We start from the raw sequence: 23,525 nt of genomic DNA on the forward strand, positions 1-23,525 counted from the left end.
CTTTCATGCCGATTTTAGCTTATTTATTAATAAAAAAACTAGATTTATTTGGATCGTGAAAAATCTCAATAAAATTGAGCAAAAACCCAAATCATACAAATTTTTGGGCTTTTTTCTCAAATTCTTAACCCAGGAAAGGTCGGATTTTCAGGCCAAACCCAGCGCAGACCACAATAACTTTAAATTGGGATAGGCTCTCCTTTTGACTTATACAAGAACTCAACATGTCTGAGATGGCAGATTTTCCGAGTTGGACTTTTTGCAGCATTGGGCTATAATAAATCTTGAAAAAAAGGTTTTTTTGCCCCCAAAAAGCCGGACCAGAAAAAGTTGAGGTTTAAAGTGGACCTGTCATCCAGACATAAAAAGCTGTATAATAAAAGTCCTTTTCAAATTATCCAAATTATTTTTTTTGTTAAAGTGTTCAAAGCAGTTGTAAACTCATTTAAAAATCTGAGCTGTCAATCAAATATTGTCTGCCCCTCCTCTATGCCTTAGGCATAGAGGTGGAGCAATCAATTACTTTCACTTTCCATTCAGCACTTCCTAGATGTCACTGCTCTCCACACATTCCCCCAGTTCTCTTAACCATTTAATTGTGTAACCAGGGCATGGAGATGGACATCGGGTCCCCCATTCTGGTGCACAAACAAGATTCTGAGATGAAACAAGGCCTGCCTTAATAACAGTGTCCACAAAATGGCTCCTGCCTGCTTGCTATAATAATGAGTTCCCAGACTGATGGAAACAAGAATTAAAGTTAATTTTGCTTGACTAACATGACAAAATAGGATTTCGAATAATTTTTTTGGGTGACAGGTCCCCTTTAATCAATAACCCCATAAAAGTTAACTTTAAGGTGAACCATCCCTTTAAAAACATATTTTCTGCCGTCCCTGGAAGGAGTTCCCTAGCATTTTTGAATGGAACATCATGTAAGAACATGAAAACAGCAGTTTGTGTTCTAAAATGATTTCCTTTGTTCAGCAGTACAACGTGTAAGCTAAGCCTTCAGTCACGATATGTCCATTTCCAGACCTTATAATGAAATTACTGATTAATCAGACTACATCTCTAATTTGCTGAGGAACATCAATTTTAATATTCTTCTCTTTTTTTCGCCACAATATCTCTGTCCTTGTTCTATTTGAAATCTTGACTTATATTCAGAATGCTTAGTTCTCTGCGTATCTCTAGCATATTTTAATTCTTATAATGTATTTTCCTTTGCATTTCTCATGGTAAGAACATTTCATGTCCACTGGGAGATTATTCACGTATAGAACTGCAAACATTAACATATTATATTGCCCGCGTGCACTGTTTGTTCTTTGTGATCGGTAATTATTTGCTTTACTTGCTGTCAACAATGTAAAGGGATGGGGGGAATGTCCAATAGGAAGCCAGAAAGTCATAGCACTAGTAAGATAGGTGACTTATAGGAACCATGGTGTTACCTTGTTGGTTTTGCCAAGAAAGAAACACTGCCAACAGTGTCCACAGCCAAATTCTTTTGTCTCTAGACGTGAATTCTGTTAAAGCAATTTTCAAGTTTCATATTTATGACAGACATTAGTATAATGTGGCGGAATTGCGTCGTTATGAATATAAAACATGGTTCATCCTTTGTCTGCAGAGTTCTGCACAGGAGCCAGGAAGGATATGGCTGCTCCTGGGGAGTGTGAGACTGGACAGGGTGACAGATAAGATCTGTACTATACATGACCACTCAGAGGCAATGTTTTAACTCATTTGTTTTCAATGGAGTCACAACTTATAATATTTCTTCATTCTCATTCAATGTGTTTTGGTCCTGTAGCAATACGTATAGACAAACAGATTGTATGGGCAGTGTGCCAGTGTATGCTGGGTGCCAATTGGTGCTTCCATTGCTTTATATTAGTACCTGTTGACGGCTTGGCTGAGTTAACTTCCTCTGGGACTTCTGGGCTAATTATATAAGTTTGGCTTCTGGATGTCCTTTCATAATCTAGTGACGTCTACTCCCTATAATGCAACTCGCATGTGTCTAAGCGAATCTATACCTAAAATGTCTGTTTTTTTAAAATCATGAACTCACCAAAAACATTTACAGGTATATGTACAGTATTCAGAATTTTAGCTGAACCAAATGCAACTGATATAAGCCATTATGGATGAGGTTTGTTTTTTTTTCAAATCAGACTTCCCCTTAAAAGAGACATAAAGCCTAAAAAATGTATGACTAGAAATTCTGTATTTTATATACAGGTATGGGACTCGTTATCAAGTACTCTCCGAATTACAGAAAGGCCATCTCTAACAGACTCCATTTTATCCACATAATCCAAATTTTTAAAAATGATTTCCTTTTTCTCTGTAATAATAAAATAGTAATTTATATTGATACAAGCTAAGATATAATTAATCCTTATTGGAAGCAAAACCAGCCTACTGGTTAAGAATAGAATGGCTAGACTTAAAGGACCAGTAACATCAAAAACAATTTTTAAAAATGTGTTTGTATTTAATGAAAAAAAAACCAAGACATATTAAACTTTAAAATTGCAAACTCTATTAAAAAAATAACTTACCCAAACTCCACTTGTGCTCCTCTTCAGAAAAGGCGACAGGGCGACGATCTAATTTTTTTTAAAAAAATTCTGATTTGGACTTTTTGCAGTATTGGGCTATAATAAATCTCGGAAAAAATTTTTTTTTTGCCCCTAAAAGCCGGACCAGAAAAAGTTGAGGTTTAACGTGGACCTGTCAAAGTATGGAGGGGTGTGTATGGATGCTGGGTTTTCGTTTTGAGGGGTTGAACTTGATGGACTTTGTTACAATTTGTAATATCAGTGTTTTAGTCCCTCCTTCCCTTCCAGGATTTCACATAATGCAGAAAGAGAAGAAATGTTAAACAGCTGGATTTCAGCATAGAAAATGGGATTTATTCATACTTTTTGATGAAACAGGTAACTGTGATGGGTATACTGTGAGTTTCTGTGTTATTTGGGCCTCGTTATCAAATTTTAGTTTTGAAGCCAGAGTTCCCCTTTAAATGGTTTTAAAATAAATTATCAAAACATTAGCAGAAAGTGAAATCACATTTCTCATAGAAGCTGAGGCTACGATGTTGATTAATCCATTCTTATGCAAAGTGCTCTAATTTTGTGCTGCCATATAATGTAAAATTTTATCGGAATTTAACATGAATGTTGTATAGTATTTTTAGTGTAAATTGTGAGTCGGTCCCTAAGCTCAGGTAACTTAGCAGCAGCACAGAACATCTGCTGTGAATCAGCAGAAAAGAAGATGGGCAGCTACTGTGGCCATTTTTGCAGGCACAGTTTTTTACAGCTTTACATATGGTGTAACATGTCTAGACAAATTCTTTGTTGAGCCTTAAGAAAGAAATGTCTAGGGCAGCACCAGACTGAATTACAGGTCTGAAACATATATTATACACAATGCACAGTACTGCGAGCTACCGTGGGAAGAGATCTCTTCCAAGTTTTTTAATGTCAATACATTTTCAGTGGAAAAAATGCCAGTCACCTAGTGACATTATCCTCCGTGACTTTCCTCCAGGATTCCATTTGGTTGGTGTAACAATATCATCTCCAGTAAAAGCTACTTTAGATTAGTCACCTAGGCCACCTTTTGTGAATGGTACAATTCTATTGGATTTCCTGATGCTTCTATATGCATGGTAGTTGAAAGGTAAAAGTTGGAGTGTGTTCTGGAGAAAACTACAGAATATATAATAAAAGTCGTGACAGAGTAAGAGTACTTCATATACCATTGCTCCAACTATTGCATTGCAATCATTCTTTTTTTAGAATCTGTCAGCAGACACCCTCAGAAAAAATGTCATTCCAAGTAGACCAGCTAGGAGATTATTTTTCTGTCAGCCAGAAGAATTGACACAGGATCAAACATATAATATATCTAAAATTTACAGGCCAAACGTTAATGGCATCTGAAGGTAGTTTAAGGCAGATAAAGAAAACTTCAACTCCATCTGCTAAAAGAAACTATTATTGCTTCCTCTCCAATTTGCCATTGTATTGTAACCCTGCTATGCTATGTTTTATTTCTGTAAGGTCTATAGTACAGTAATAACAGGAATAAATACTACAACAGGCCTAGTAAACCGAAGGAGAATATGCAATATGACTCTACAATGTTAATCCCCCAGAGGTGTATAGTTTTGAGCTGCCCCAGGGTTGTATTAATAGCTGGCACTGCCCTAGCAGCGAATAACTTATTTGCTTTAAAACAGGTGGCAAGTAAGTTTACCCAAAAATATGGAAAGCAGCCGCACTCTTAATTTAAAATAATAGTCTTTATTGGTCTTCTTAAAAGTAGGCAAGAGGATCAAAAATCAAACGCGTTTCGGGCTCTGGCGCCAGAAAATTTATCATCTATTATCTGTGGATTGGTTGCTATACGTGTTAAAATGTTTTATTACGTAACCCTCTGAGAGCTAAACGCTACATGTACCAGTGCCATTAAAAAGATGGTCATTGGTCATTGGTAATATCATACCAACCGTCCCATTTTGAGCGGGACAGCCCAGCTTTTGACAGCTCAACCCGCAGTCCCGGATATGTACTGATAGGTCCCGAGTTTCTTTTTGATCTGCTGCACTGAACTGCCAGAAAAAGATACAAAGCTTCTAACTTAATTGGCTCCTGGCAGAGAGCCCATGATATATACTTAACATACTTTTGTAACGGTTTTAGATAAGATAAGAACAATTCACCTTCATTAACAAAACTGTAATAACACATAGAAACCACAGAAATGTGTTCAAACTTTCATAACCTGCCAAATTTTGTAAAATAGACATGGTAATTAGGGGGTGTGCTCACAAAAATGGGAGTAGTCAAAAAAAGTTTTCTCACGCTACGCCCGGCAAATCTTTTTGTCCCTCTTTCTATTTCCAACATATTGGGAGGTATATCTACTATGATAGGAGCTCCTGTGTATGTAATAAAAGGCTTAGTAAAGGCAATGATCAGCTGCTGTGCAGGTTAAATAATGACTAAAACATTCCAAGAGGAAATGTTATTTACAGTTGTTACCATGTGAACTGCATATCGCCTGGCAAAATAATGTTCACCTTTATGAATTTTCAATCATTCATAACCTCATTCACAAAGTCAAAGGTTATAATAAACACATTTCTCTGGGTAATAAATAGCCAATTGTATTACTCAAAAGCTGCACTGTAACTCTTGTAAATTTTATTTTCTATAATCATAATTTTTAGTTTCTGTTTCCATGCTAAATGTTGCTTGGGGATACTAATGCGAGCCTGAGACATTTTGGTTATGTGTGGCCCTTGGTCATGCCTTAACTCAGCATTCCTGTGGTGTTAGACTGGCCTATTAGATCTTTCATTTAGAGGCTTATCTCCCAGCCACAGGCTCTCACTGACGTCACTCACCACAAAGCTCACTGCATCATGCATGGGGGGGGAGATCAGCTGCAGAAAAATTTACCCAACAACAGAGTATGTTCTTTAATGGAATTAAAACACGGAATATGCAGTACATTATTGAGCTAATATATCACTTTTTCTGGTGCTTTTTTGAGTAATGGTAATTAGAAATTATTGTACAAAATTATAGCATGGCACCCCATAACAGTTTTAGGGGTCTTATACTTCCTTGATGCTAATTATAAGTTGGACATGTTATGTCTAGCTTTGGTTTTTCATACCTGAGTGGTGCCCGCCTCTCTCTGTCAGTGTTTGCCAAATGCAGAATGTTTTCTGAACGTTAACATGGAATGTAGTGACAGAATAATTAGGGATCTGGATGCCCTGATAATGAATAATACATATTAAAGTTTAAACACACAGGCTGCAAAATTATTTCAGGGATACAGGCATATTTAGTGTAAAATTTGTTATTGTTAAATAAATTTACTCTGAAATCCTGCAAAAAAGTGCCCAAAAAAGCTTAGGAAGTCGGTCAGACTGTCTCCAGCCAGCACTTATATAATAACTGAGTGTCAGCAGACAGCCCCACTAGTGAATGGTGTATGCAGCGTCCTCCCAGAGACACAATCTTTTTGCTGGGGGGGGTGCTGATCTCAATTTCTAAAGAAAATTTGTAGCTCACCGCAAATCACCTCCCTACCAGGGAAAAGAGCAAATTTACTGGAAATGCACAGAAAGACAACACAAAGTTTGCTAAGAAAACAGATGGTGCTGCAGTTCCTCCTAAAATGTTTTTATGTAGCAGATCAGAAGTACAGAAGAATTTCTGTTCATTCATATCTGCAAGTCTTTATATATTTCCATGCCAAACATAATTGATAATCCACAATATTTATATGAACAGTCCCCTTGCCCCACCAACCGAACCGTTACACCTACACCAAGGTCAAACAAACTGTAGAGCCATAAGGGTGTTTCAGTAACTGGCATGCTGCAAACCAGAAATATTTAAGCTCAAAACTTCACCAATGGAATACCTCACCAAAGTAGATCACTGGCCCAGGTGCTCCTGCCCCAGGCCCTCAGCTCAAGGGAGTGGACAATCCGTATGTAAACAAACAAATGTTGGTGCAAGGCACTCTGGTGGGTCAAGCATAGATCAGACTGATAGTAGTTAGATAAAAATTGAACACTTTTTTTATATAAACATCTCTCGCCTAACTCGTTTTGTGTCACTGGGACACTAAGTCATAGGCTTCAGTAACTGGCATGGGTAGGTAGGTAGGTAGGAAAGACGGTTTTGATGATGTCTCTCAATAATGTTCCATTCTGCCTATGATATATTACCTTAAAGTCTCTCACTCAAACTAATCTGCTCCTGCATCTCAACCCTGCACTGGTTACTTGCAGTTAAGTGTTCTTGCTGGTAACAGCATCATTTCTGTTGCTCTACAGGTATGGGCCCTGTTATCCAGAATGCTCAGGACCTGGGGATTTCTGGATAAAGGATCTTTCTGTAATTTGGATCTTCATACCTTAAGTCTACTAAAATAATATTTAAACACTAGGATTGTTTTGCCTTCATTAAGTGTTATTATATCTTAGTTTGGATCTAGGACAAGGTACTGTTTTATTATTATTACAGAGAAAAAGGAAATCATTTCTAAAAATGTGGATTATTTGAATAAAATGGAGTCCATGAGAGACGGCCTTTCCATAATTCAGCGCTTTCTGGATAATGTTTTTCCGGATAATGGATCTCATACCAGTACATTGTCATACTGTGTGCTGGGTCCAAACTCTTCCCTCTCCTTTCAATATAATTGTCACTTCCCATCTATTGTAAACAATATGTTTAAGCGCTTGACTATTTTACACTGTTATTCACTCTCTTTCTGTGCACTTGCCCTCTCAGTAGCCTAAGTTTGTGTTTTCATTGACTTCTTTTGCAATATTATTGGCAGGAATGTGGCTAGTTCTAGGAAACCGCACCAAGCATCTAAGAACATGCAGGGTTGATGTATGCAGATGGCAAATTCAGCCAAAGAAATATAAGCACATTAAATAGACAAATGATATGGAACAGTAAATAATTTCAACTAAGTGAGCAAACCTGATTAAAAAAGATCAAAAGAAAGAACAGCACAGCAATCATATTAGAGAAAAACTATCATACCTATCAAATCCCTTTTGAAGTGCAAAAAAACATATCCTAAGAAATTTGTAGACATTTTTTTTATTTTTTATTTTTTTTGGACCCATAACAAGTGAGCAAAGGTTTTGGGAAGCCATAAGATCATTTTTGCTATGGTTCCCTAGAAATTCAAATAATGTTATTAATGTTAAGTTCAGCTGCCACTGCCAGAAAACTATGCATGTTTTGAAGCTAAAAGCAAGTGTCATACAAATATCGGTGCTCTGTTGACCCTGCCCATTTTCCGATAGATTTCTCCCATTTTGCAGTGTCTTAGATGCATAAGGGTAGAAACCAGGCATCATTACATCTTCACCGCCCATGTCCCCAGCTTCAAGTTCCCTTGGCTTACATACAAATTATTGCATGACACAGAGAGGCCACAAGCTGAGCCATTACTGAGCCACAACATAGAAGAACTATTTATTCATGTTAGTATTGTACTGACAATTTTTTTGTGAATTACACAGGTTTTAGACTTAACTTTAAGCCATCCTGCTACCACAGGGTTAAATTGGTACCCACAATGATGTATTCTGTTGGAAGTTGAGCAGATGGCTGGTAGTAGGGAAAATTACTTAATTAATGCTTTCTCCGTGGTCATTTAAAATCAGTTAAAATTATTCCAAGCCCCCCTGAAGTGCTAATAAAACATTTGTTAGGCTTGTATTTATTTAGGGAACAATCAGTAGTCACAGAAAATTCTGCTGGAAGGAAATGGTACTAATGAGGATTAATCTTTCTTAGGTGCAGGGTATTAATGGCACTGACACGTTAAAGGGATATCTTTCCCCAAGGACAGAATGCAATATTGTCAGTAACATATTTAAGATCAATCTTGTAATTAATCAGCAGTCGCTTTATCACACACAAGGGCCTAATTTAATAGTGGGGATTGAACTGCAATCTTTAAGACTTAAAGGAATTGTTCAGTGTAAAAATAAAAACTGGCTTAATAGATAGCCTGTGCAAAATAAAAAATGTTTCTAATATAGTTAGTTAGCCAAAAATGCAATGTATAAAGGCTGGAGTGATTTGTTGTATAACAAGTCAGTCAGAACCTGCTTTTCAGCTCTCTTGGTTTACACAGACTGGTTACCCTGGTTACCAGGCAGTAACCAATCAGAGACTTGAGGGGGGGCCACATGGGTCATATCTGTTGCTTTTGAATCTGAGCTGAATGCTGAGGATCATTTACAAACTCACTGCACAGAAATGTACCATGTGGCCCCCCTTCAAGTCGCTGACTAACTCAGAGTTATAGAGCTGAAAAGCAGGAAGTTGGATTCTGGCTGTTTTATTAGACATCTGTTCACTCCAGCCTTTATATATTACATTTTTAGCTAACTAACTATATTAGAAACATTTTTTATTTTGCACAGCCTATCTATTTACCCAGTTTTTATTTTCACACTGAACTATTCCTTTAAGTGCTAACACGCAGGACTTCTTTGGTTTTAGAATTTACCATTTTCTGTAAATAATCTCTGTTTATAGTATGGCATAAGGTAGTTATTTTTGGAAGCTGTCAATCTTACAACGTGCTGAGCTTCTGGATATTGTCATCCTATAATGATGTTCATTTATAAAATCCTATTTACAGTAACTGATTTTCTTTTAAATGATTATGTCTTATTTGTCTATTTTAAAATGGCCATGGTTTTGTTTGGTTATCCTCTAAGCCTTCTTATTTCTCTTTGTACATATGTATTTATATGTAGGCTTTATATTTGCTGTGGTAAAAACATGGTTGCATTGGTTATTTTGTACAAAGAGCCTTTTAACCAAATACTTTTATCTAATAACATGAGGCAGCCTTGATTGCTCTGACAAAGTAATCACAGCCAAAACTCTAATGAGCGATTTGGCCAGTTTTTCATTCTTTTTTTTTAATTGTGTTGATTTGATTTTGTCATTGACAAAGAACCTAGATGTGCTGCTATATGTGTAGAATTTTTGATTTGGAAAGGCAATGCTGAAAATATGGAGGGCATTCCTATTAGGCAGTGTTATTGAGGCCCAAGTACAGAGGTAATCTGTTTCTCCTTATGTCCCAATGTCCCAGGACAAAGAGGTGCAAAAACCTAGTACAGGTATGGAACCTGTTATCCAGAATGCTCGGGACCTGGGGTTTTCTGGATAAGGGATCTTTCTGTAATTTGTATCATCATACCTTAAGTCTACTAGAAAATCATGTAAACATTAAATAAACCCAATAGGCTGGTTTCGCCTCTAGTAAGGATTAATTATATCGTAGTTTGGATCAAGTACAAACTACTGTTTTATTATTGCTGAGAAAAAGGAAATCATTTTTAAAAATCTAAATTATTTGATTATAATGGAGTCTTGCGCACCCCCTTCCCCACTGCAGGCAAGTGGCTGGGGAGGGGGGTTCTCTTGTTGGCTATAGAGGAAGCAGACCCGGCAGTCCGGGCCCCCTGTTCCCCAGGCCCCCTATGTAATAATTACACACTAATTAATTCTCAATCACAGGCTGTTTTTGCTTCCAATAAGGATTGATTATATCTTAGTTTGGCTCAAGAACAAGGTACTGTTTTATTATAACAGATAAAAGGAAAGAATTTTTAAAAATGTGGATTCATTGGATAAATTGGTGTCTATGGGAGATGGCCTTTCTGTAATTCTGAGCTTTCTGGATAAGGGGTTTCCAGATAACGGATCCCATACCTGTAATTATAGTAGTACTGATTGGCAATTAGGCAGGTAACAGGATACCCAAAACTTTCCTTAATGTGCTGCCAGTTTAGAAAGCATGAAAAAATCCAAAGAAACATTGATTTAGTGACAGGATGTCAGATTGTGGAACTGGAGCTGTAGGTAAAAATATCATCAGAACAGGAAACTCCTACTTGCTCGTCCTCTCCAGCTCCATCCTGGATTGCCTTCTGACGCTGTTTTATGGCTGATGAATCCTGTTTATTCTCATGAAATGTAAATATAATGTTAAAGAAAAGGGAATGGAATACAGAGGGCTTGACGCCATAAGTCTGCCTAGACCCTTGCATGTACCCATTTGTCTCCTTGCCTTTATGACTGGAGGGGCGTATTTTTCCCCAAAGGATGTGATGGCTTCCATATAAATTGTATAACCAATGCTTCCGAAGGAAAAGCAATACATGTGTATGATATACAGAATGACAGTTAAATCTGGTTCCCCTCATGCCGAACTGATTTGCAGATTCCTCCTGCACCTGCTATCCTTCCCACGCAGAATAAAGATAGCTGCACAGACAGTCTCCAGGGAGAGATGTACAGGCAACTCTTTTAAGGGGATACACATTTTAACCATTCAACTGCCATGTGCATTCTATCTAGTTTGCTAAGCAATTTCAGCGTCAGTCAGATTATTGTATGGATATGTATTGGGGGCAGGTCAGTGAATTTTGGAAGATGTGGTTCAGCAAGAGCTTGGAGACAGCAGGATAGCATCCCTAATGAACAAACGAAAAAATATCTTAATTGTTATGCAGTATAAAATGTCTTCTCTATATTTTTCCTCAAAACAGACCTTTCAGATGTAAGGGTCCAAGGCAAATGGTCTTTTTGGCCTACCCAAAACCTGGCCAGACTTTATTGGGTATATTATTGGAAGCAATGCCATTAATGTTATTAATCATTAATGTAATATAATCTCTGGTATAGTTTATGGGCACACACTCATTTGAAAATACCTTATTTCAATACAATTATTGCACTGGGCTCCAGTGCTGCTTCACAAATCTTAACAAATCTTATCGGAAGCAGTGCTCAATGTAGAAACCCTCTGGAGTGAATATGCACACATCATTGGTCTGGAACGCTGAGGTTAACAAGGTTAATAACTAATCCGATATTTTTGTTAACTTTATATGTAAATAATCTTGTCATTTACTTGCAAGCCTGCATGGTAGCGCAGTGAATGGCATCACTACTGGAGGTATGGGTTCATATTCTAGCCATGGCACTATTATTTGGAATCTGTATGTTCTCTCTGAAATCCTTCAACAATTTAAAAAGCATAGAAATATAATTGGCTCCTTGTTAAGAAACTGACAATCATACATATGCATAGTGCATATGGTAGGGACTTTGCACTGCCTTTTTGTGCTTAGAAACTGATGTAAATGATGAATAGCCTTTGTAGAATGCGTCTGCATCCGACAGTCGTGTTGCGTCGGATCAACGCTGCAACACCATCCGACAATGCTATTACATACCTTATTTCTGTCTGTCCAACGTGACGCCTGTGTTTTTGCGCAGCTTGTCGGATCGTGCGGAAATCGCCTCTGGAGTCCTACCCTATTATGCAATCTTTCTCGAAAGCACTTTTTTTGCACATGTTTGCATCATTGACCCAGTATGTGACACCATATATTTTGTTTGGATCAGCATATCCTTAATTCTGTTCATATATTGCTCCTCTGCTGAAGGAACTTGACCATTTAAAAGTTTCAAACTCCTTTGGAGAACTTGACCACATACCTAAAGCCTAGGTTTAGGGTTAAGCAAGAATAGTTCCCAGATGTACGTGTGTGTATATATTTCTTCTCTCATGCTCCATAAAAGCTTAATTGCTTCCACTGTGTACACCTTCTATAGCTGCTGATTTTAATTGCTTGGCAGTTACACTTCCTTAATTGTATTCACCTTGATTTCCTAGAACGTCCTATAATGTCAGGCCTTTCAGGAATACATTTTGATCAACCATATTGGCAACCACAATAGATAGAAAACAAGTGATATTCCAATAATTAGCTGTAGCCAAGAAATTTTGGTTAACCGCACACCAACACCACCCTTCCTGTACTTGTCACCTGGTGCACAACGATAGAGGCTTCGGCCACCTCAAAATTCCATAGAAAAGATTTTCACTGGCACACAGGATTTTTAGCTTGCCCTGCAGCTAAAAATCCTGTGTGCCAGTGAAAATCTTTTCTTTTCCAATAATGAATACAGTCTCGCCATTGTCATGTTAAAGCAAGCACTTCTTAATTCTATAATTAAAGCCATGCTGGCTTCCCAGGAATCCTAAAGTCAACTGTGACTCATTTGATTTATGTAGTTTACACTCTTATCATTTTCATCTATCATGGCTATCTAGTCATTTTCCAGTTTCCTTTCAACATTGTTTTAACACTGCTGCAATTTCTGTCACTGTTTTAGAATAAAAAAATATGTATAATGACAGGGGCAGAACATATGATTACAAACAAAGTGCACTATTAACAGTCTTTGCATTGTTGGCATTCCCTGCAACAGAAATGGCTAATCCAGATCTACAGTTGAGTTCTCTATAGGTCCAGTGCAGCTTGGCAGGAACCCAGAGTACGATGACAATGATATAATTTGCCGGCTATTGTATATGCCCCTTTTTAGCAACTTACTGACTTGTGACAGCTGAAACGCTGAATAAGCCCCGGAGACAATTCTAGTAAACCGTGCAGCCAATTCACACTATCACTTCACATACTGCAAATATAGGTTTCATTCTTGTGTGCTTTTCTTAACCCTTCAGGCTTAGTAGTATTTATCACTGAGGATCAACAATTAACTTAACTCATGGCAGACCTATTAAAGGGAATTGCAGGTAATTAAAGGTAATTACAGATTGTTCGCTATTGTCAACTGCAATTGTGCAATTTTTGTACCTATGTTATTAAATCTGCCCTTTTTAGTACCATGCAGATATTGGTATTTTAAAGGGGTTGTTCACCTTTAAATTAACTTTTAGTCTAATGTAGAGAGTGATATTCTGTGACAATTTGCAATTGGTTTTCATTTTTTTTTTATTTGTAGATTTTGAGTTATTAAAATTATTTATTTAAGACACTTATTCGCAGCTTTCCAGACTAGAATATATGAAAGAAAAGGCTTGAAATCAAAGTAACCATAATAATATTATATAATAATCTGCCTTTAAATTCTACTATATATGTCCGTAGCAACCAGATCTATATTCTACATTGAAGCTAGGCAGAAGGGAAAAGTGACCGATCACATTTAAATAACCATTTTCGGAAATCGACTATTTCTAAATCACCCTTTTACACCAAATGGTGTTCAATTTTCTTTTCTGTTTCAATTTTCATGTAAATGTTTAACCAACATTTTATTGGCCGAATAACAAGGATTCAAATAAATTTGCACAAACACCGCAAATTATGTCTGCTGTTGGAAAACTACTTTAATAAAAGCCGTATTGATATTATATATTCCCCTCTTAGATCAGCGCTCGATAATTGCAAGGTAGATGGTACATACTTAAATCTATGAAACCACATTTTGTAACAGAGCCAGCTACACTTTTACTAGATGTTTATCCATTAATCCAGTGATCCCCAACCAGTGGCTCATGAGCAACATGTTGCTCATCAACCTCTTGGATGTTGCCCCCAGTGGCCTCCAAGCAGGTGCTTATTTTTGAATTCCAGGCTTGGTGGCAAGTTTTGGTTGCATAAAAACCAGGTGTACTGCCAAACAGAACCTCCTGGAGGCTGCCAGTCCACACATGGGGCTACCAAATAGCCAATAGCAGCCCTTATTCAGCACCCCAGAGACTTTTTTTCATGCTTGTGTTGCTCCCCAACTGTTTTTACATTTGAATGTGTCTCACAGATAAAATCCTGCATTAATCAGTCCAAGTTCTCTCATGGTGCATCTAACTGGTCACTGAGTAGGGATAGCAAGCTATTGCCGATAATAAATAGGATCATAAATGTCAGTACAGTAAATATTCAGATATCATGTACTGTGAAAAGTAGTACAGTAATGTGATGGAAAAGAGTATTTCATTAGTAAGAATTTGCCTTACTGTTTTTAGTGGCTCATAGCAGCATCTAATTTTTAAGAGCAGGTTCATATTTTTTAATTTCATTGAACACTAGTAGAGACAGTAGGGATCTATAAAAGCAGTTTAAGCAGGTCTACATCTATATTTACATTTGTATATAATCTCTGTGGTTTCTAAATGTTTTATAAAGGCACAATGGCTTTTTAAATATTTAAGTTAAATAGGCAATCCGGTAATAAAGAGAATGCAAAACTAATGACAATGGTAAAGTTCAGATTTTAATGAGGATTTCCAACCGTGCTTATTGCTGGTCTCTTAATTCTTAGCTATTGTTTAAAGGGGGTCAAAACATAAAGCTAGTTTTCCCAGTACTTGCAGACAGCTGTTCTGAACACCACAGTGATCTCTATATAATGTGTCCTCCAGGGATAGTGAATGTTCAGCTGCAAGGAAAACTTTTTTTGGGTCAGTTTTCTGACCCCCAAAAGCTGCACTGAAGGTTTCAGAGATTTGCCCCATGTGATAAAATCAAGTTCATTCTTTATTGGAACAGACTTTGCTTCGGGATGAAAGTTTTCCCCCCTTCACTCAAAATGAGACATTAGAGATAAATTTCAATACTAAGTAATACATTACGTTTGGAATGGGCAGCTTTTTCGGATTCTTTCCTTAGACAGATTTGATGCAATGTTGTCGCCCTCTGCTGATTATATTGCAGCATTACTCTGCACATTGGCATAGTTTTGAAGCAGACTGAATTTTGTTTTGACAACTTGTGCGAAATATTTTGGAGAACAGCATGTCACAAGGCCAGCTAAATGGAAAATGTTTTCCGGGCTGATTTACATTTCCGTAATACATGTTTAATTCAGAATTCAGGTATACTGGTATATAACAAAGTTGCATGCAATAAGCAGGATAACGCTAACAACATTCTTTCTTATTACTTATTAATTAGTTTCCTTTATTACTTAATTCTTCATATTTAGTACAGCAGCAAAGGTTTTAATGGCTACTGATGTGCATGCATACTGAGTTATCCAAAGATGCAGCTTTTCCAAAAGAATTGCATCCATGCCTCGACTCAAGCAGGGAACTAAGTAGTCCTGAAAGCTTGCATCCTATAACCTACAAAGGCAGACAATTAAAGGTATCACTTGCTCTATATTTTAGTTTAACCATGGTTCAAAACTCTGCTACTACTCATCCAAGCATTTGGACTAACAGTCACCACCCCAATCATCTCCGTGGGGTCTCGTAAGGCACATACTTGTAGTCACATGCACTGTAGTTTTTTTTCAATGCCTTTGGAGACTCTGCTGTATGACAAGCCATCGTCTTTGACTATTTTTATTCTGCCAGATATAAATAGTTTCCTGACTTGCATATATATCTATTTTTCACATTAGGCCATATGCAGACAAATGTCATGTTAAATCAGTAACAATTCTGATTGCTTTTTTGTTTACAATTTTTGTTGGAACAAATAAGATGCTGTGTGAGTTGCTCTAAGCAGTTTAAAGGCAGGTATTCCGAATTTAATTTCAGCTGAAGGAACAACCAACAATTTATAATAAATTAAGCAATCATTGTGCCTCCCAAATTTTCCATTTCCCCAGAATGCTTCTGGAATTTGTACTTAAAAGGGGCAGAGTTTATTGGATGGGGTTGGGACAGATAAAGGTATGACAAACTTGTTTCACATTCTCAGTCTGGAACATTGGCACGTACTGTATGAAAAAATGTATGTGTTTTGGTCTGAGACAAATCATTCTTCTTACATTTTCCACTCTGTGGGAACTGTACTCAAATAAATGACATAAATGTAAAATTGTTCAATAGAAGGCTTTGGCCACCAAACAACTGACTGGCATACCGGTAGTTTATTTTAAGTGTTGGAAGTCTTCCCTGCTCCCTACAAATCCATGTGCATTGTAATAAAATGAATAGGGGAAGGCCAGGTATTTGTTTTCAGAGGAAGTATATACATTGCCATTTCAGGTCTTGTATTTTTTAAGAGGCATCTGTTTCATTACTAACAACTATTTGTTTTTCCTTTGTAGCTTTGATGTGGAGAATGGCCTTTCCTCAGGCAGAAGCCCTCTTGATTCCCAGGCTAGCCCCGGGTCAGGACTGGTACTGCAGGGAAACTTTCCACACAGCCAGAGACGGGAATCCTTCCTGTACCGCTCAGACAGTGACTATGACATGTCACCCAAAGCTATGTCTAGGAACTCATCTATTGCCAGCGATCTGTAAGTAAATAAATTGATGTTAATAGCAAAAATGTGCCCTCTTTGCTGTAAAGGATAGCATGGAATATGAATAGGAGAGAGCCTGAATAGAAAGACAAGTGCACTTTATAACTTATTGGAATTTTGAACTTATTGTCTATAGACTCAATATACAAACTAACAAGTTGGCACTAGCTATATTTTTTTACACAGAAACAGCAACTCCATGCTTTTCTGAACGTGTTGTTTGTTAATTGCTGAATATTCATTTGAACTCATTAAAAGGTTTGTTAACCAAGCAAGTTTCTGCTATCAGCACAAGCACTTTATATTTATCAATTGATTGGTTCACAATAAAATTTGGAAAATTAATTTAATCTAATTGAGAGTGTGGGGGATTTTACTATCTTTTTCTTCTTTACAAATAAGGAAGTAAAAAATGTTTTCCCCTTCCCACCCCTAATTTACATATGCAAATTAGTATTCGGATTCGGTTCGGTATTCGGCCAAATCTTTCATGAAGGATTCGGGGGTTCGGCCGAATCCAAAATAGTGGATTCGGTGCATCCCTACAAAGCTAATGTCATAAAAATTAACCACAGGTTAACAGAGTTTGTAATTGGAATCTAATTAGCATTGCCTATAATTTTTTATGCCCAAAATACCTGTGTGACAGTATTGTTCCTGATGTAGCTGCTCTTGCTTGACAGTTAGGTGGAATTGTACATGATGTTCTTCATAGAGAGTGTTTTGTTACATTTAGTTTTATTCTGCAATTAATTATGTGCAGCAGTTCAGGCCTGCAAATCAAAGACTGTTATGAATAGTATAGGAGGTGACAAAACCTATTTCATGTTACTGTACTAAACACAAGAATGTTCTGTAAAAAATGTTTCTCTGCATTATCTTTTAGACATGGAGAAGACATGATTGTAACTCCTTTTGCACAGGTATGTAATAATGATAGAGTTTTACTACAGAATGGGCATAGCCAGATCTTATTATGTTATTTGTTCTGTACTGTACTGCAATTATTACATTAAGCAGATAGTAAATTCTTCATCAAATTAAAGGAAATCATTACCTCCAAAATGAATACTTAAGCAACAGATGACAATTTTCTATTTAGGATTACCCAATGACACATACTACTAAAAACGTATATTATAATCAAAATGGTTTATTTACATGAAGCAGGGTTTACATATGAGCTGTTTTATGCAATGGATTTATATTGTCTTATATTACAATAATAGAAAAGTCTTTAGACACATTTAGTTCTATTTTAAGTGTTTGCTTCCATTATGGAGGAACAACATGCAACCCAATACACTGAGTAGAAGTTAGCCTACTACTTTATGGCAACTGGCTGCAATATACAGTTTTAATCGGTTTGCTCTTTAAATGGCAGCCATTACACTTATGTGTTTTCAGAAACATTTGCTTCCATATTACAGGTCTGCTAAGGTACAGGGATGTAGTATACAGCTCTATAGATACAGTACAACAGATTACCATGTTGTGGCCAGTGTTCCTTCTAGGTTTACTATTTAGCTGCAATTTTTATACTGCATCCGTATCTTTGAAGTATTGTACAGTTGGGGAGAGAGGGTATAGAAACACTTCCCACTCCGGGTAAAGGATATGGGTTATGACCAGATGATATGATTTTAAATGGAAAAATACAAATCCTATTGATTGTGTAACTGTCACATTGCAACCATACACATTGTATTCAATGTATAGTCAGAGATTTGCAATATTAAGTTAAAATGCAATGTGCATGAGGCCTAAAACTTTAAGGGCTAGAGATAGAAACCCTATATTTGACATTGATATTAATTCAGCTTTAGAAACAAAACTGGGTTAAATGGCTGGTTGTCATTAGTTATTTCACTTTTGGAAATCACAGAGAATTATATAAAGCAATGCTGATAAAAAAGGCACAAAATGCAATCCGTTTGGGAAACAATAAACAAATGTGCAATAAATTACTCTTATTTGTTCTCTCCTGTAGGTTCTGGCAAGTCTGAGGACAGTGCGGAGCAACTTTGCAGTACTTACCCACTTACAGGATCGAGTATCCAACAAGTGAGTAATCTTGATATGTTTTGTACGAAAAAACAAAACAAAAATCAGCACTGTTACATATTGACATGCAGTGATAGGTCATAATACTTTGGGCCAAAGTTAGTGATTTTATAGGGCCCTGTCATGCTGAGCTTCTTGACTGGATAATTTGACTTGCAATAACAGGGACATAAGTAATTGCTAAATACAGAAATCAGTCTTAGGTGGCAGGTTTTTTTTATTGTCTGTTTTTTTTATTGACATAAAGAAACTGAAACTCTATCAACTGTGAGGACAACTTTGACATCCATAAAGCAGGTTGATGCAACTGATGTTATTATGTTTGTTACGTATCTCTTTATAATACACAAAAGCCATGAATATCTTGTAAATTATATCCTTATAAACGGTGAGTTCTGATGTCATCAGTTATAAACGGTGAGTTCTGATGTCATTTCTGTCACATGACTCACTGAAACTTGTGTATTATAATAAATTAAGTACCCCCTGTTGTAAAATATGAGGATATTAGAAGTTACCTCGGAGTTCCATGACCTTTATAAAAACACTCGGCCTTCGGCCTCTTGTTTTTATTTGTTCATGAAACTCCTCGATAACTTATAATATCTTTATATTTTACAAGAGGAGGTACTTTATTCACTATATTAATGACCTGTTCTGTTCATCCTCATGAAGTTCCATGAAATTCCACAAGGACAAGTGCTAAGGAGTGCAAAATGGTGCCCCTTAGGGCCCAATCATTGAGTACTTGCTCCTATTGGATTTTGCTGTGCCTTGCAGCTTGTGTCAGGTTAAAAATCTGGTGCAAGGCATCTCTGCACTTACTGACTGCCATACGTCATACAGGGTTCTCCTGCGCCTTACACTGACACCCTATAGCTTCACATCTGAATAACAGACAAGTTAGGGGGGTGCCCAATGGGATGCCCACCTGTTGCCCAATGCAGGAAGTGTTGTATTCATAGGAAGGTTCTATTGTGGGAGCACAAAGAGCAAGGCTTTACTGAAAAACAGTTTTTAAACTTTTGTTAGCGCTGTTTAAGGTTGTGAATTAAGGGCAGTAGGACTTGGCCTGGTGGTTCTCCCAAATTACCCTATAAAAACCCTTGAACAAAAGGGACCCTTGCAATTAATAACACTGGAATTGCATTTTGTCCCCTTACCTGTCTGAGGAGCTCCCACTCCAATGCCTGTGGCTGCTTTGCTACATCTCTAATTGGTAACTAACATTAATGCAAACTATCCCTCTTTTCTGACATAGGAGATCATCTGGCAGCAATCAACCATCAGCCTGTAAACCAAACCTGTCTGGTAAGAATGGAATTAATGACATTTGCATTATCGGTCACCAAGAATAATATGCTTTGCTATGTAGACTGTGCACATTGTTGCTTCCCCACTTTCAAAAAACATTATTTTGCAAATCTTAGAACTTGTTTATAGCAGTCATCCTGCTATAGTTCCTGGTATATTCAAGGGAATTAGCACCACATTTCACCCTAATGGACAGGTTGTCCCAAGTAATTTGCTTTTGGCCCTCTTTATGGGACCAGCCCTAAAGTTTTGCAACCACTAGGCAATGAATCTGGTAGTGCTTATATTTGAGACTAATTTACAAATACATTTTAACTGCATGTAGTTATATAGTCATAAATGAGAAACATACATTTGTGTGTCTCTTTTGCTTTGTGTACATTTAAAACTGTGTCTCTCATACATATTCTATTTCACTCTCCCACAAAGCTGTTTTTTGTAAACATCCTAAAGAATTTTAATTTGAAATAGAAAATGTTTAAAGCATGAAAACTATGCATTTAGCTTTAAATTTAACAATCAGTCCTGTTCATAAAACAGATTTTGTTTTGTTATTAGTGTATATAAAGCTCTCTGCTTCCTTTAGAAAGATGAGAATGACCCCACTGCACACAGACAAATGGATAGGAAACTATTGACGTCAGACATTCCTGTTATAAGACCACAGAGCTTGTGTCTGGGGACTTCACCCTCCCTAGAGGCCCCACAAATTTTTTACTTCCTGAAGCTCACCCCATAAGCAACTATCAAATTATTTTAACACATATGTTCGCTTCAGTGCTCTGGCTTAGGTTAAAGTGAACCTGTCACGGAAAAGTTCACACAGTTTTGCAGAGGAAAAAGGAAGAATAGAATTATGCATTTAGTAAGCAAATATCAAGTTTAAACTTGCTAAAAAGTCTCACTAGACAGTACGGAAACAGATCATGTTCTCATATTGTGACCATCTACACACCAGTATTTTAATTTTCCTATAGCAAGCAAGCAGGGGGTGTGCTAGTAGTTTCCAGACTTTTTAGGAGGGATGCACCGAATCCAGGATTCGGTTCGGGATTCAGCCAGGATTTGGCCTTTTCCAGCAGGATTCGGCCGAATCCTTCTGCCCGGCTGAACCGAATCCTAATTTGCATAATTGCAATTAGGGGCGGGAGGGAAATGTTGTGACTTTTTGTCACAAAACTAGGAGATAACATTTTTTTCTCCTTCCCACCCCTAAATTGCATGTGCAAATTAGGATTCGGATTCGGTTCGGTATTCGGTCGAATCTTTTGCGAAGGATTCGGGGGTTAGGCCGAATCCAAAATAGTGGATTCAGTGCATCCCTTTTTTGTGCCCTATTTGTGGTCCACCACATAGCAAGCCTCCCCCTTACCACACAGATTCATTAAGATTTATGAAAACATTCATATTTTTTGTGAAACTAATGCAAATGCCAGTTCTGTGTATGTGATTCTGTGGTGCTCAATCTGGAAACTCTGCTGCTCAGGAATTTCGTATAAGACCCAAATTATAGAAATCAGATGGCACTCACGCTGCAAAGTGTGCTTGCTTTTGGTTTATTGAGATCTCCACAAAACGTTTCGGGGGGGGTCAATCCTGTTCACTTTTTCTAAGAACACTTGAGAAAGGGGGATGACCCCCCCCCCAAAACGTTGTGTGGAGATCTCAATAAACCAAAAGCAAGCACACTTTGCAGCGTGAGTGCCATCTGATTTCAATATTTTTAGTGATCCCTGAAGTCACTGAACAGCAATCATTATCCCAAAATATTACTCTAACTGGCATCAAATCTACCAGCTTGTCTGTCCAAAGAATAAGCCCTTTTGCAATAAAGGCCTTTTAAGATACTACTAACGTGTGGTGCTGTCTGCTTGCTGATTATATCAAATCTTCCATATCAACTTTTTCTTTTATACTGTGTTTAAAGGTGCACATAAAGCTCAAGGAAGTTCAACAATAATTCATGCCCCTCTGGCATATAAGGGAAGGCATGGTCAGGAATGTATTTCTTTAGAGGCCTGTGCCTAGGGTGGCAACTTTAGGGGATGGTACTTGGGTGCTTATATAAAAAAAAAACCTTAAAAAAAAAAATTCCACCGCCAGACATTTGCAGCTAAATCTGCCATGAAGCTGATGGGAGAGATACCCCACTATTCTGTGTTTAGCAGAATTGGGGCTTATTGGAGGTCTGGTGCCTAGGGCAACATCAGACCACAATACGACTCGGCCATGGTATACTGTGGCCATTTAGAACAGCCCACAAAAAGTTGCAATAGGATCAGTATTCGTATACAGGTATGGGACCTGTTATCCAGAATGCTCGGGACCTGGGGTTTTCTGGATAACAGATCTTTCCGTAATTTGGATCTTCATACCCTAAGTCTACTAGAAAATCAGGTAAAAATTAAATAAACCCAATAGGCTGTTTTTTCTTCCAATATGGATTAATTATATCGTAGTTGGGATCAAGTACAAGGTACTGTTTTATTATTAAAGAGAAAAAGGAAATCATTTTTAAAAATGTTGATTATTTAGATAAAATGGAGTCTATGGCAGACGGCCATACCATATTTTGGAGCTTTCTGGATAACAGGTTTCTGGAGAATGGATCCCATACCTGCACAGGAAACTTAATATTTTCATGGAATGCAATACAAAAAAACATTGCACATCTGTACAATAAACCCCTTTTTAGTAGCGTTCTCTATACCATTTTAATCCCTCATAATGTACCTACCTTAAGAGTAAATAATATAAAAAGAAACAAAAGCCTTGTTCTTAAAAAAAAACTGCATTGTGTCCAGTTATTAAGAGGTCTTCAAAACACTTGTGTTCACAGTATAATTCTGAGCAGCTTACAAATTGTTAACTGGAGGGAAGTGAGAGTTTGCAGCTTAGTTGCCATGGTGATTTGGGGCCTGGTCTCCCTCCAGCCATCCTTTCCTCCCCACCTTACTATATTATTATCTTTGCCTGTGGCGGATGCTATTGCCAAAACCTGGGATGGATATTTGGCACCATGCTGGCACATAACATAGCACATTTTTTTAAATTCACAGGGACCATGCTTGCCAGGCCAGGATTTCTAAGAGATATCTGTATTCACAAGAATAGATAGTGCAGACTCATGTATATAATTATATACATACCATCATCATTGTGTGAATAGTCATTTTCTACTTTTTCGGAACCAGCAACAGCCCTTCTCACACGGACAAATTGCAGGAGGTATTAAGGCACATCAGCTGTCTGTAGTTATTAACCCTTTTTTTTTATTTTGTCACTATGGAAACACCACAATGGCTGCTCCCTCTATCAAATATTTACATTCAGTGTGCTACCTTCGTTCGCTGACATGGACTCCTGCTGCTATAGAATCCTTTTTCTTTTTATTGAATGCTTCCATCTTCCTGATTTATTTTACTTGTTTTTAATCCAAAGATGCGAAAGGTACCTAGTAATAATGCAGAAGTA

At 37.3% G+C, this 23,525-nt stretch overlaps 1 protein-coding gene across 8 annotated transcripts in view; it reads left to right on the top strand.

Annotated features, from left to right (window-relative positions):
• The window catches only part of LOC108713007 (cAMP-specific 3',5'-cyclic phosphodiesterase 4D), a 279,849-nt gene that overhangs the window by 239,237 nt on the left and 17,087 nt on the right, over positions 1-23,525 (top strand). For 7 of the 8 annotated variants that reach the window (XM_018255647.2, XM_018255638.2, XM_041562152.1 and 4 more), the window contains 4 exons: positions 16,476-16,667; positions 17,560-17,596; positions 18,664-18,737; positions 19,999-20,048. In XM_018255647.2, the coding sequence (XP_018111136.1) occupies positions 16,476-16,667; positions 17,560-17,596; positions 18,664-18,737; positions 19,999-20,048 (353 nt within the window). Of the gene's footprint in view, positions 1-16,475; positions 16,668-17,559; positions 17,597-18,663; positions 18,738-19,998; positions 20,049-23,218; positions 23,280-23,525 lie in introns of those variants that run through there. The other variant, XM_041562179.1, reaches the window with a different exon arrangement.

The sequence above is a fragment of the Xenopus laevis genome, chromosome 1L, assembly GCF_017654675.1.
Source record: "Xenopus laevis strain J_2021 chromosome 1L, Xenopus_laevis_v10.1, whole genome shotgun sequence".
NCBI lineage: Eukaryota > Metazoa > Chordata > Amphibia > Anura > Pipidae > Xenopus > Xenopus laevis.